This window comes from Acomys minous (assembly GCF_964271855.1).
Source record: "Acomys minous genome assembly, chromosome: 19".
NCBI lineage: Eukaryota > Metazoa > Chordata > Mammalia > Rodentia > Muridae > Acomys > Acomys minous.
The window spans coordinates 19629282-19642478 of NC_140499.1; the positions used below are offsets into that span (position 1 = coordinate 19629282).

The following is a 13197-nucleotide window of genomic DNA, read 5'->3' on the forward strand; positions in this document are numbered from 1 at the left end:
GAGGAGACAGCGAATCCAGATGTCCAGGGTGACTAGACAAATGGTCCCTGCTAAAGCAAACTGTGAAATCTATTTAAGCCAGATGCTCACGTAGCCCAGGCTAGCCATGAGTCTGCTCTGTAGATGATGGTGCTTGCACCGGCCGGGATTACACCCATGCAGCACCTGGCTAGAGTGTGGCTCCTGATAAGGAAAGCGGGAGGTAAACAAACTGTAGACTGAATAAGATTCGATTAATCACAGGGTATGCGTAGGTCGAAGAGATCCTTTCTAGCAGGAGCAATCGGTGAAACACCCCCTCCCCCCAAGACCCCCTCCCCTAACTCCCCTCCCCACCCCCATCCCCCAGAACAGCAGCGGTGTTCTGCGCATGCGCATCAGGAAACACGTGTTGGCTCACATGCCTCACGTCAGGCGGCAAGGCCGTTGGGCGCGCCTGCGCAGCTCTTAGGGCCCGCGCCGGATGCGCTGTTCTCCCAGCATCCTTAGCGCTGCTTTCCCGCCAGGATAAAGCTGAAGCGGTTTTCCGGTTTTCGGCATTGCCGCTTGGGTGTTGGCGTGGTGCTGCCGCAGTCGGGTTGTCCGTCCCCTGTCCAGCATGTCGAAAGAATCCTCCAAGAAGCAGCCTTCGAAGAAGGCGCTGTTCGACCCCGTGTCCTTCGCCAAGGACCTGCTGGCCGGCGGCGTCGCGGCGGCTGTGTCAAAGACCGCTGTGGCACCCATCGAGCGAGTGAAGCTGCTGCTGCAGGTGCAGGCGTCCTCCAAGCAGATAAGCCCCGAGGCGCGCTACAAGGGCATGGTGGACTGCCTGGTGCGCATCCCGCGTGAGCAGGGTGCGTATGGCGCTGCGCTTGGCCGTCGTGTCCCAGACACGGGTGGGGGTGACGGGTGACTCCGGAAAGGGTGGTCCGAAGAAAAAAGGGGTCACCCAGAGGAGGAGGTGACATTGAAAAGGGGGAGGTAGGAACGGGAAGATAAAAGTGAGGGATTAACAATTGAGATGTAATCTGAATGAATTAATAAAATAAATTAAAAAAAAAAAGAGTTCCAGAAAGGGTGACGGGAGAAAAGGGTTCATTTAGAGGAGGAGTGACCTGAGAAGAAGGTAATCTAGAGGGAGAGTGACACAGCAGAAAGAGGATCATCCAGAAAAAAGGAGTCACTTAGGTGGTAGGGCAACACCAGAAAGAGTCATCCATAGGAATTAGAGGGATTATCTTCCGGATTACGGCGTCAACCAGAAACGAGGGTACCCAGAGGAAGGGGTGATCCAGAGGTAAAGGGGTAGTGGACCTAGTGGAAGGGGGAGTCATCCAGAGAAGGGGTAACCCAGGGAAATGGGGGTCACCCAGAGAGGGGAGTCATTCCACAGGTAGGGTGACACCAGAAGGGTTGGTGCAGAGGAATTGGGTGACTCTGGAAAGGGATGTTTTCCAGAGAAGGAGTCACCCAGAGTAAAGGGGGTGACCCAAAAGAAAGGGAGGTTAATCAGAACAGGGTGTACAGGGGGAAATAGCCTAGCAGATGTTTCCTTTTGTTTTTGTTTCTTGGTTTGTGGTGGTGGGTGACAGTGGTATTATGGTGACTGTGCCGGAGCACTGGTTTTTGTCTTTGTTTTTTGTTTTTGTTTTTGTTTTTTTTTTTTTTTGAGACAGGGTCTATGTAGGCCTTGCTAGCCTGTAATGCTCTATGTAGACAGGCTGGCATCAAACTTGAGTCGATCCTCCTGCCTATTTTGAGAGTCTTGGGATTACAGATCTGTTTTTTAACCTGCCAGAATTTAGTGTCTTGACCCATCGAACAGGCATTCCCAACGCCAAGAAGGTCTTTAAAGTATGCTGTGTGCAGGTGGGACCCTAACCTGCCCTTTCCCTCTGGGTATTTGTACCTGAAGTACACCTGTGCTTTGTGTTAAGTAATCCACGTGGCTTAGATACTTCCTGAAGTGGTAAGCATCCGAGAAGTACAAATGTGGGTGTATCATGGCCTCTGAGTGCTCTGATGCTTAGTCAGTAGAAAGCTCTCCTTATTTTGGAGAACCACTGAATAGCAGGCCGTTCAACAAGGCAAGTCTTCTCCACACAGAATGTAAGAGAGGTCAAAACTCAGTAATCGTGGCAAATGGTGTTTTAATTTAACTCCTCAAAACATTTTAAAATGTGCCTTGTGTGTCTTCATGTTTGCATTCATGCTTGCCATGGCTGTATGCAGAGTCAGAAGACACTTTCAGAAGTGAGCTTTCACCTTCACTCAGAGCGTCCTAGCGGTGGAACTCAGGTGATCTGGCGTGAGCCTTCTCTTCAGCCCTAATGTGATAAGTTTACATCAGAGTTAAACAGAAAATAGCAACACTGAGCAAAATACAAACAAGTCACAGGATCAGTATTCCTTTTTTTTTTAAGCATTTTTGTTTTAGGTATGGAATTTTTGTTAATAGTGAGATGATTTGGCAAAATCAATAATGAAAGCCCTTTGAATCATTGCTGAAAATGGTTTCCATATTAGCTAATCAGCCTATCAGATCTTGTATTCAGTCAGATGGTTGGGTGCTATAGAAAATCCTATATAGATGTTTAAAAGAAAATAGTTATTCATTGTTTATCCAGAACAAGAAATGAAGTAGCTTCCACTCCAGATCAGTCCTTTCTTTTGCTACTAGGTCTGTGAAAGAGTTTTCTCAAAACAACTGTTTATCCATGTGTGGTATTGCTTAAGCTCAAATGTGAGGAACAGTCTGGCAGCATCTAAGATATACCACTTGAAAAAAGAAAATGGGGGTTGAGGAAGGTACATTTTTTTCTAGAGATATGGTTGTAACTGGTTGTAGCTGTTGAACAGACTATAGGAGATTAAGGGTGAAGTCTCAGGCACTAGCTAAACTGTGCCTAGACTACACATCTTCAGAGCCAGCAAGGTGGCTCAGGGTTAAGAGCACTTGTTCTCTGAAAGGGCTCAGGTTTGGTTCTCATCATCCACATGGCAGTTCACAACCATCTGTACCTCTAGTCCTATGGGTCTGATGTCATCTTCTGTCTTCTGTGGGCACCAGGAATGCATGGTGCACATTCATAAATACAAGCAAAACACTCATACACTTAAACAACTTTTTTTTAGATAGGTTCTTAACTGTACATTTCTGGCTGTCTTGGAACTAGCTCTGTAGACCAGGCTGACCTCAAACTGAGAGAGATGCCTGCCTCTGCATGTGCCTCCATGTCCAACTTATAACTAAATTTTAAAAAATAGAATGCCTATATAGAGGCTGTCACAGGATGATACAAGTTCAAGGTCCTGCCAAGGCTAAATTTGGAATCCTGTTTCTCAAAAAAGGGAGATTGCCTATCTATTGTTTTCAACTTACCTGCTCTAAATATTTAGGTAGTATTATAGTCAGACTGTGTTTCCCAGTGCTAATGTCATTGTATCTTAAGTATTTTTAGGTTTTTTAAAATTTAAACAAAAACATGTTCCTTGAATTTTAAAAATATTTCTCCTGAAGTTAATGCTATATATTTGTCTGGCCTCATTGTCTTTACCTTTCAAGATATAGTCATAGGCAGAACTTGGGAATGTTTTCTATTCTTACATGTGAGTCATTGTCACTAATGCATTGGATACATACAGCCTGTGCTAAGGGACAGTCCACAGCAGGGAGAGGATTGCCATCTAGAGGCATTTTTTGAAGCCTTATGGGGAAATTTTTGCATGTACCATTGAAAGAAATAGAATCATAATAGCATGAAATGCAAGGTCAACAGACTTCAGCAAGTTCAAAGTTTGTCTGCACTACTACATAGTAAAATCCTCTCTCAGAAGAAAAGGAAAGAGGGAAAAAAAGACCCACCTTTACTTAAAAATGTGATGCTCTATCAGGGTCTCGTGTTAATTTAAAGATATTTTTGTCATGAAAACTTTCATTCGTATTCAGTATGCTAACCAAAGCTCTGCTTTGTGAGATGAACATCTGGTGCACTAATCATTATTATAGAATTACAGTGAATAACTCATGGTCTACATTAGCCATTTCTAATGTGATCATTAATGTGTGTGTAAGCCATGTACAAAATGGGAAGACTAGAATACCAGTTCTTCCTGGCTTTTGTTGTTGTTTTGTTTTTTATTGTTGTTTTGGTTTGTTTTCTGTTTAAATGTCCCTTGCTCAATTAGAAAGACTCCTACCAAAAAATACTTTCTGAACCTTTTAAAGTTGACCTTGTCCTTTGCCAGTGTAGTGCTACTGTGTTTACTATGGCTGTGGGCCAAAAGGTTAAATTTATTCAGCATCATTACACAGTCATGGTTCACTGTCTAAATTCTCTCTTATAGAAGTCAGACTCTAAGAAAATAAATGTGTATCTCTGTTTTTGAACAGTTTTATTAGCTAATAAGAATTAGTCATTAACAATACTCCAAATATTAGAATTATTGCCATCATCAGTAATTTAGCCTAATTCTCACTACCAAGCAATACTCTCTCATAATTTGCTTAAATTCCACATGTTTAATTTTTTTTAATTTTACTTCCATTTGACAGTTACTCCTGCCCTTTTTAGAACCTGTCTCTATGTGACTGTAGCTGGCCTCAAATGCTAGGGTTAAAGATGTGTACTAACACACCTGAAAGTTGGCCTTCTTAGTAAAGCAAGTATATGCATGATTACAGTGTTCATGGTCATGTGAAGTATTTTACAAGACTGCTTGTGTTTCAGTTCTAATTCTCTATAGTTACAAGTTATACTGAACAAATTCCCTGTGCCCTAAAAGCTGTTCTAATGTAATACTTCACCTGGAAAGGGGGAAATGCTACTCCTTAGTGGGTAGGAATTAGTGCTACATGCGTTAAAAGAAGTATCTAGCAAATCACTATTTTTGTTGTTAATATTGCCTCACAAATTACTTTTCTAGCTTTCTTGAAGTGGGGATTGACAGATAAAAATTTATGCATTTACCATATATGTGGAATGTTTTCATTTTATGTTGAAAACCACAATGAAGCAAAGTAATATATTCATCACCATATGTAATTAAGACATTTCATATGGTTTCAGTGGTTTATGGCATATTCTTTTAGGAAACTTGATGAATACTGAGGAAGGGAAGTTACTTGCTTCATTAGACCAGGAGAGACTACCTTGAAATAAAATGGATGGATTCCTCTTCCCCCATTAACAACTCCCCTCCCTCTTTGGTAAATTCCAGCCCTCTTTCAAAACAGTTCCAGAACATAAGCAGAAGGGGACATAAGTTTCTGTCACCATCTTTTAATTCCCATGGCTGTATCTATGATTCAGTAAGTGGATCTGCTTGTTTGGTCCAGTAACTCATACATAGCAGATTTACTACTGTAGGAATTGGCATCAAGCTTTGGGGCTGGGGCCAGAGGTTGCTAGTGAGCTCTGCTTTTTCACTAATAGCATCTTCTGATAAGTCCCTTAGATTTTCTGTTTGAAATGAACAAGATTGGGGTGGGCCGCATAGTTGATGCTGCATTTTCTTCGGTAGAAATGTGTTTTGAAAAATTCTTTACTAACGAAAGTGGATTTATGTGTTTGATTCTATAGGTTTTTTAAGTTATTGGCGTGGCAATTTGGCAAATGTTATTCGATACTTTCCAACACAAGCTTTAAACTTTGCTTTTAAGGACAAATACAAACAAATATTCATGTCTGGAGTTAATAAAGAAAAACAGGTAATTATGTTTCAATATGTCTAAAATTTTCTAAGAAACTATTGAATTTGTCTTACCTATAATGTCTTGTTTGGAGTGAAGGTTCTCTGGTAGTTGTAAAAATAATAAAAATGGACCATACTAAGTGTTGACAAATTAGCATATGTAATTATCGTATCTTCTGATCTATAAGATAACCCCCCAGCTTTAACTTTAACTTTTCTAATACAGAGTTTGGAATATACTCAACATATAAGACTATCCCTCTTCCACTGCACACCCTGTACAGCATGTATTTTAACTGGATGAGTGGCACTTTGATTTGAGCTAATGGCCTCTCAAAGGACCAAACAACATGCTCTTTCTTTCCTAAATCATCTGGGACTTTCTACTTAGCTGCTTTTCATAAGTGTATTTGCTCTTTCTCAATAGTGCTCCCCTATTTTAATAGTAAATAGATATGTCATAGAAGTTGTGTACATAACTTACATGTTTATAATTTGAAGTTGAGTGTTGCAGTGATCTTTGATGGCCTTTCTATAGGTCAGAGGATCTTAACCTGGGACCCATTGTATGTCAACACTATTTGAAACACTAAATGTGTATGTTTGTACATGCATGACCCCCACCCCCCAAGAACAGGTCAATTGCTACCTTTAAAAAAGTCTCAAGTTTATCAGATATCAACAAACTAATAATGTTTCCATTTCTAGTCTTACTAATTGCATATACTAATGTTTCATATCATATTTCTAAGAAAGTCTGGCCCGGCTCATGTTTTTCTGCCAGATTTTTGTGGCTTAGTTACCGGTCACTTGCAATCTTTTGATACGGTTGTCTGCCTCTGATTATGTAACATGATACACAGTAGTACAGATGCATTTGACTTAAAGGAGCCATGAGAGTCTGGAAATAGTAAGTGGCATTACCTATATACTTCATTAAAATAACTTTATTGAACATGTGCCTCTGGGCAAAATCTCATGACTTGTTCTGTGGAAAAAAAAACATTATCTAAGAGTCTTGTCTCCAGCCAGTGAACCAACAGATTGATAAAATCAGATACATCCATCCATATAGCACTATCATTTGGCAGTTAAGATGAAGTGTAGTAGTAGATGTTGCTACATGAATGAACCTTGAAAGCAGCAAATGGAAAGCAAAACTACTATGGATAATTGTATATAGTGCTAGTTTGTTCATATGGAATCTCTACAATTGACACTATAGAGACAGAAATAATAGAGCTCAAGGAGTTAAAGAGGATGCAGATTGACTTATAAGGGATATACGATCTCTTTGGTGGTGATAAACATGTTTTTAAAACTATGGTGATGTTTATTTAACTTTGTGACTCTTGTTGAACTGTATTCAAGGATAAATTTTATGAAGTGCAAATTGTAATTAAATGTATTAAATAAAAATAATCTTGGCCTCAAGAGTTATAATCTGTAGGTATGCAAATAAATAACCACAGTTACAAAGGTTTTATGTGCAATTTTAATAAAAGTCTGGAATCAGGTGACACATTTGGTTTGGTCCTGTGATTCACCTTGATTCCCTGACATAAAATGTTAGTAGAAAGAGGCTGTGCCTATAAACAGTATTACAGGGCTGGAGATGAGTGGCTTAATAAAGGAAGCAGAAGTTAAAGCATGAAGCAACAACTGTGTTTGTTTTTAGAAAGCAATAGGAGGAGCATTCTAGACCAAGATAAAGTTAGGAGTTTCAAAGCAGTCCAAGACTTAAAACTAACATTAGAAATATTAGCATTGAACATAGCAGGAAACTGTATTTGACTAGGATATTTTTCACTTTGCTCTTACTTTGTAGTTACAAAGACTTTCTGCCCTGCATTTTCCTTAAACAGCCCCAGTTTAGATGATCCGTTCTATTATAAGCCCATGATACTGTCCTGGGCTCTGTTCCCAGCATGGGAGGGGGTGAGGGGAGAGGGTATGGATATGAGAGAAATGTTTTGCATATTGTCATAGTGTTTATAAGAGCAGCTTATGAATTTTGGGTTTATTTTTAACTTTGTGAAATTAGTTCACCAGCTATTTTGAACCATCAGGTTCTATAGTTTAATCCTTTTAAAATTTGTGTGTTTCAGTTCTGGAGGTGGTTTCTAGCAAACCTGGCTTCTGGAGGGGCTGCTGGAGCAACATCCTTGTGTGTGGTATATCCACTAGACTTTGCCAGAACCCGATTAGGTGTTGATATTGGAAAAGGTACAGAGGTTTCTGGGGTGGGGGGGGGGGGAGTATTTATTGGTTTTGGTAGTTTGATTTTCTGAAAACGGAGTTTCTCTGTGTAGTCCTGGCTGTCCTAGAACTTACTCTGTAGACCAAACTGGCTTAGAACGCAGAGATCCACCTGCCTCTGCCTCCTTACAGGGATTAAAGGTGACACAGATCTTTCATAAGTACTAATTATGCCTTTGTGCTTTGAACCATTTGTGTGCCAACATTATTATCAAATATTACAGTTTTTGAGATTTATTTATGTGTATGTGTCTGTGTGAGCGAATGCCATTGTGTATGAGGGTGGTGGTAGAGTCCAGAAGAGTTTTGGCGCTTGTGAGCCATCTAGCATGAGTGCTAGGAATTGAACTCGTGTCCTCTTGAAGAGCAGCAAACGCTCTTAACTGCTATGCCTTCTTTCTAGTCCCTAATCTACAGAATTTATTCTGAACCAAACACGCTGTCATCGGGCCTGGAGTAACTGCTTTTTTCCTTTCCCTTTAAAGGAGAAAATGGAAATGAGCATATAACAAGAGTGAACCCAAAGCTTGCTTGTAGCTCTTTTTATCCATCGATCCTTCTGTATGTGTGGCTTGTTTATAGTGGTTTTTCTCTGAGTGAGATAAAACAACTCTCACTCTGGAAATTTTGTTTGTTTCTTCCTAGGTATTTTTTTTTGCATAATTTCTGGTAATTTGGATAAAATATTTCAAGTCAAATTATTTAAATTACTTTTGTAAGAGATTAATACTTTCAGTTCATTTCTTGTAAAATACTTCTTGAAACCGTGAATGAATGGGAAGATTATTTGTATCCTTGGAAATTTTTCTGGTTAGAAGTTTCAGATCATTTGAATCTTTAAAATGTTTAATTATTTTGATTACGATGTTTGATATAAATGTTAGTTATAATTGTTTGATATAGATGAAACGTACAGTTTCCGTTACTTTATTTTAGGCCCTGAGCAGCGGCAGTTCAAGGGTTTAGGTGACTGCATTATGAAAATAGCGAAGTCGGATGGAATTACTGGTCTGTACCAAGGGTTTGGTGTCTCTGTTCAGGGCATCATTGTTTATCGAGCCTCTTATTTTGGAGCTTATGACACTGTTAAGGTAATTTGGTGACTTTATATGAACCTACTAAATACATTATTTGTTCTTTCTAATTAGTGTATTCTTACATGTAATTACTTTATATAAATCTAAATGAATAATAAAATAGGAGAAAACAAGTTTTATTTAATCCATATGACTGCCATAATTCAGTTAAGTTATAACTGTGTTATGACTGACTTTACATGATCATTTTGTCAGCATCATACACAGGATGTCTTGTTAGGCAATATCTTCTATCTTCAGCAGAGAAAAATACATGTTCTAACTTTTTCTGGCTTACATTAATTTTATTATCAGTTTATATGCAGATGATCAGTATGGAAACTAGAGAACAGTTAGTTAAATGTAGTGTGGTTACCGACTGGCTGTTGTTGGGTTCTATATGGTGTTTTCCAGGTTGGTTTACAGTTTGCCTTTTGAGTTCAGACTTTAATAGTACTTCTATAATTCAGGAGAAGGGAAGCCTATAATAATTGCTTCCATTTTTAATTGTTCTTTAGTTTTAAAAACCTTATTAAGTACTCTACAACTTCATGTTATTTTGTAAGTTTAAAGACACATCCTTTGAAGAAACATAACTTAAGATTTGTTAATAAATATATTTATTAAATGACAAGTAAAATGTCTTTGCTCTTAATCACTGTAGCATGTTCCCAAAGGAATTGGGATACCAAACCCAGGGCCTTCTGCATGCTAGGCAAGCGCTTTACCACCAACCTACTTTCTCAGTTCCAGATGTTTTTTTCGTGCACATTAAATATTATTTCATCTTCATTCATGTATTTATAAAAATATCCTTTGAATTAAGAATTTAAGATACTTTGGAAAACTAGATTATTACGTGATACATTTTTTCTTCTAGGGCTTATTGCCAAAACCAAAGGAAACCCCGTTTCTGGTCTCCTTTATCATTGCTCAAGTCGTGACTACCTGCTCTGGAATACTTTCCTACCCCTTTGACACAGTGAGACGACGCATGATGATGCAGGTAACGTGTTTGTCAGTGTAACTGAGTCAGCATCTTGCATGCAAAGGTAACCTGTTTGAATTTCAGAGACATTTTAGCAGAAAGGCGAAGTTCATTTGTCTACTCTACTCCATTTACATTGTTACCTAATATAAAAATAGCCAGCAGCCAGCAAAGCTCCTTCCTTTCTGCTATGAAAAAAAAATGCCTTCTATTCCTGAATTTCTCAGAGTGTGGGGGTGGAGATAGAGATTGGTTTAATATATTAATCTTTTTGGGTTTTTGGAATAGTTATTATTTGATGTGTGTGGATGTTTTACCTGTGTGCCCAGGGAGGCTAGAAGAGGGCGTTGGATCCCCAGGGACGGGGTTTATAGGTGGATGTGAGTACTGGGAGTCGAGCTTAGGCCATTTGAAGATCAGCAAGTGTTCTAGCCACTCTCAGCCTCAAACTCAGCTACAGGCCACTAACATAATTTCCAGTTGTGATATATTTAGATAAAAGTACATAACTTTCAACTTCAATAACTTATGTTCTAAATAAAAATGCCTAAGTTTTATTCCATGGCATTCATTTCTTCAGTAAACATTTGCGTGTTTAATCTACAATAAGTTCTGGTGATACAAATATGATTGAGGCTGCACCCAAACTCATAGTATAGTATTGATGACACAGTTAAGGAGTAACAAGAATGTGCGGAGGATCCAGGAATGCACACTGCCTAAGGTGGTCAGATTCAGCTTCCTGAAAGCAAAATTTCAGTGGATACCATGGACTGTGCTGCTTTCCTTGTGGCAGTGACTTTGACAGTTGCATTTCTTTGGTTCTAGGAGTTATTTCCCTGAAAAATATAAAGTATGTTGTTGGTAGGTTTACTTTTCTGATCTCTGAGTTTTAAAAGTAATTGTCATGAAGTTTGCAATGTATTACTCTAAAGTCTCTAACCCTTTGCACTCATGCTGTCTTTGACATTTCTAATGGAGGCCACTCTTCTCTAAAACATTACCTCCAGAACATCCTCACAAATATTTCAAAGAACCAATTTAAACTTTTCATGTTTCTGTTTTCATTTTCTTTTGTCTTAAAAATACCTTTTTGTGTTTGTGCTCATGCAAGCATGTGTGTGAAAGTCATAAGATTAGGTGTCAGGCCTCACATTCTACCTTGCTAGAGTCATAGTCTCCTGTTAACCTGCTAGTATAAGGGTAGCTGGCCCCTGAGTGTCCAGTAGATGCCAGTCCCCACCTCCCGTCTCACCGCAGGAGCAGTAAGTAGCATTACGGGTGTGCCCTAAGACTTCGGCTATAAGTGGGTTCTGGGCATCTGCAGTCAGCTACACACACAACAAGTCCTGATCCATCTCACCATTACACACTCTGTTGTGTTTGTTTTCTACTTCCTTTATGACTTGTGTTTAATTACCTATTCCTACTTTTTGTTTGTTTGTTTCCAAGACAGGGCTGGAACTCGCACTGTAGGCCAGGCTAGCCCCTAACTGAGAGATTCGCCTGCCTCTACCTCCTGAGTGCTGGGATCAAAGTGTGCACCACCATCGCCCAGCTGCTGTACTTTTTTTGTGTTTATTTTTTCTAAAACTTTTAAAGCTCATCAGTCTTTTCCTGATGTTCAAGTAGTTAGCCCAGATTTGATTTAAAGACTCTTGGGTTGTTTGGTTTTCCAAGGTTTTTTGGTCTCCAAACAGATTATTTTTCTAGTGTTAATTTTGCTCTGGGTTTTTCAGTTAATTGAAATGTGGTGATTAAACCATGATTTATATCATGTCATCCCTTAACATTTGGCAAACCTAATATATGGTCAGTTTCCAAATGTTTCTGAAAAGTATGAACATTCTTCACTTCCTCGGTAGAGTATTAAGTACATTCTCATTAACTCAACACAGCATTAGTTTTTAATCTATAGTACTGATGTCCTAAAATGTCCTAAGCAATAATAAATTAATAGAAAATTTATTTGTCTGTTTAACATAGAGTGGCGAGTCTGAGCGGCAATATAAAGGAACCATAGACTGCTTTCTGAAAATATATCGTAATGAAGGAACTGCTGCATTCTTCCGCGGTGCCTTCTCCAACATTCTTCGTGGTACAGGGGGTGCTTTGGTGTTGGTGTTATACGATAAAATCAAGGAATTCCTTAACATTGATATTGGAGGTAGTTCTTCAGGAGATTAATATTTCTAATGTAAAAAAATTAAAATTACATAGCTGCCATTTGTATATATTTTGATAGTGTATTACTACTGTCAGTGTCTCTTACAATGTTTATTCTGCAATAAAGAAAAGATTTTTTTCAAGATTTTAGTATTAAAAGTCAGAACAAAATGGGTTTTCTTCCCACTTAGACCCTGAGGCATTTTATTATAGGTAGTGTATGTTACTTCTGTTGAAAAAAAAATCTACATTTGTGATGAACACAATATAATGTGAAATCTGATAAATGAAAATATCTTTAAATTTCTATTTGCTTAATACAGCTGTAATTCCATTTTTTTTTTTAGGAATTGTATGGTATAACAAATAGTTCCTAAACATCTGTCAAGGGTCGTCATCAGTATCTCTTACATAATCTTCTGCCACATCTGTTAATGCAGCTCAAACATGACTGTGTTAGCTCTTACAGTTTCATAGTTTTTGATAAGTACGAATTACATCACTAAAAAGTTGATAATGACTTAATGGCACTGTCAAACTATTTGAAAGGTGTAGAGTGAGTTATTTGCTAATGTTTACTCTTGCTAATGTGCCTATATCTTCAAAAAAGAAATCTCTGAACATTAGATTTTGTATTCTGTATTGGTAATAAAGCAAGTTCAAATCTATTGTAACGAGCCTTTTCTGCCCAATGCATGTGCGCATGCACGCATGCACAAACACACACACACACTAGTTTTATCTATAAACACACCACAGTAACACTTTGTTGAGGTGGAGCTAGCTTACAGCTAGCCAACCAGCTGGGCATGTCTGAAGCTGTACGCAATGGAGCATGCACATATCCTAGCACTGTAGGAACGGACACAGGAGGATCCAGAATTCAAGCCTGTCTGGCTTCATAGACTGTCTTAAAACAAACATTTCTCTAAGGAGAAGGGTTAAATGCTATTTCCAAAGTTTTGTAGGAGATTCTCATATTTTTCAGAGATGTGAAATAACATTCATTCAAAATACCCAAGATCTTAAAGTTTG

At 38.7% G+C, this 13197-nt stretch overlaps 1 protein-coding gene across 1 annotated transcript; it reads left to right on the forward strand.

The window, feature by feature from the left end:
- Window positions 1–482: 482 nt before the first annotated feature.
- On the forward strand, window positions 483–12830 carry SLC25A31 (solute carrier family 25 member 31). Its single transcript, XM_084769111.1, has 6 exons — window positions 483–833; window positions 5562–5689; window positions 7782–7899; window positions 8869–9023; window positions 9889–10014; window positions 11983–12830. The coding sequence occupies exons 1-6, from the start codon at window positions 599–601 to the stop codon at window positions 12181–12183; spliced, it is 963 nt and encodes a 320-aa protein (XP_084625237.1). The 5' UTR covers window positions 483–598; the 3' UTR covers window positions 12184–12830.
- Window positions 12831–13197: the final 367 nt, after the last annotated feature.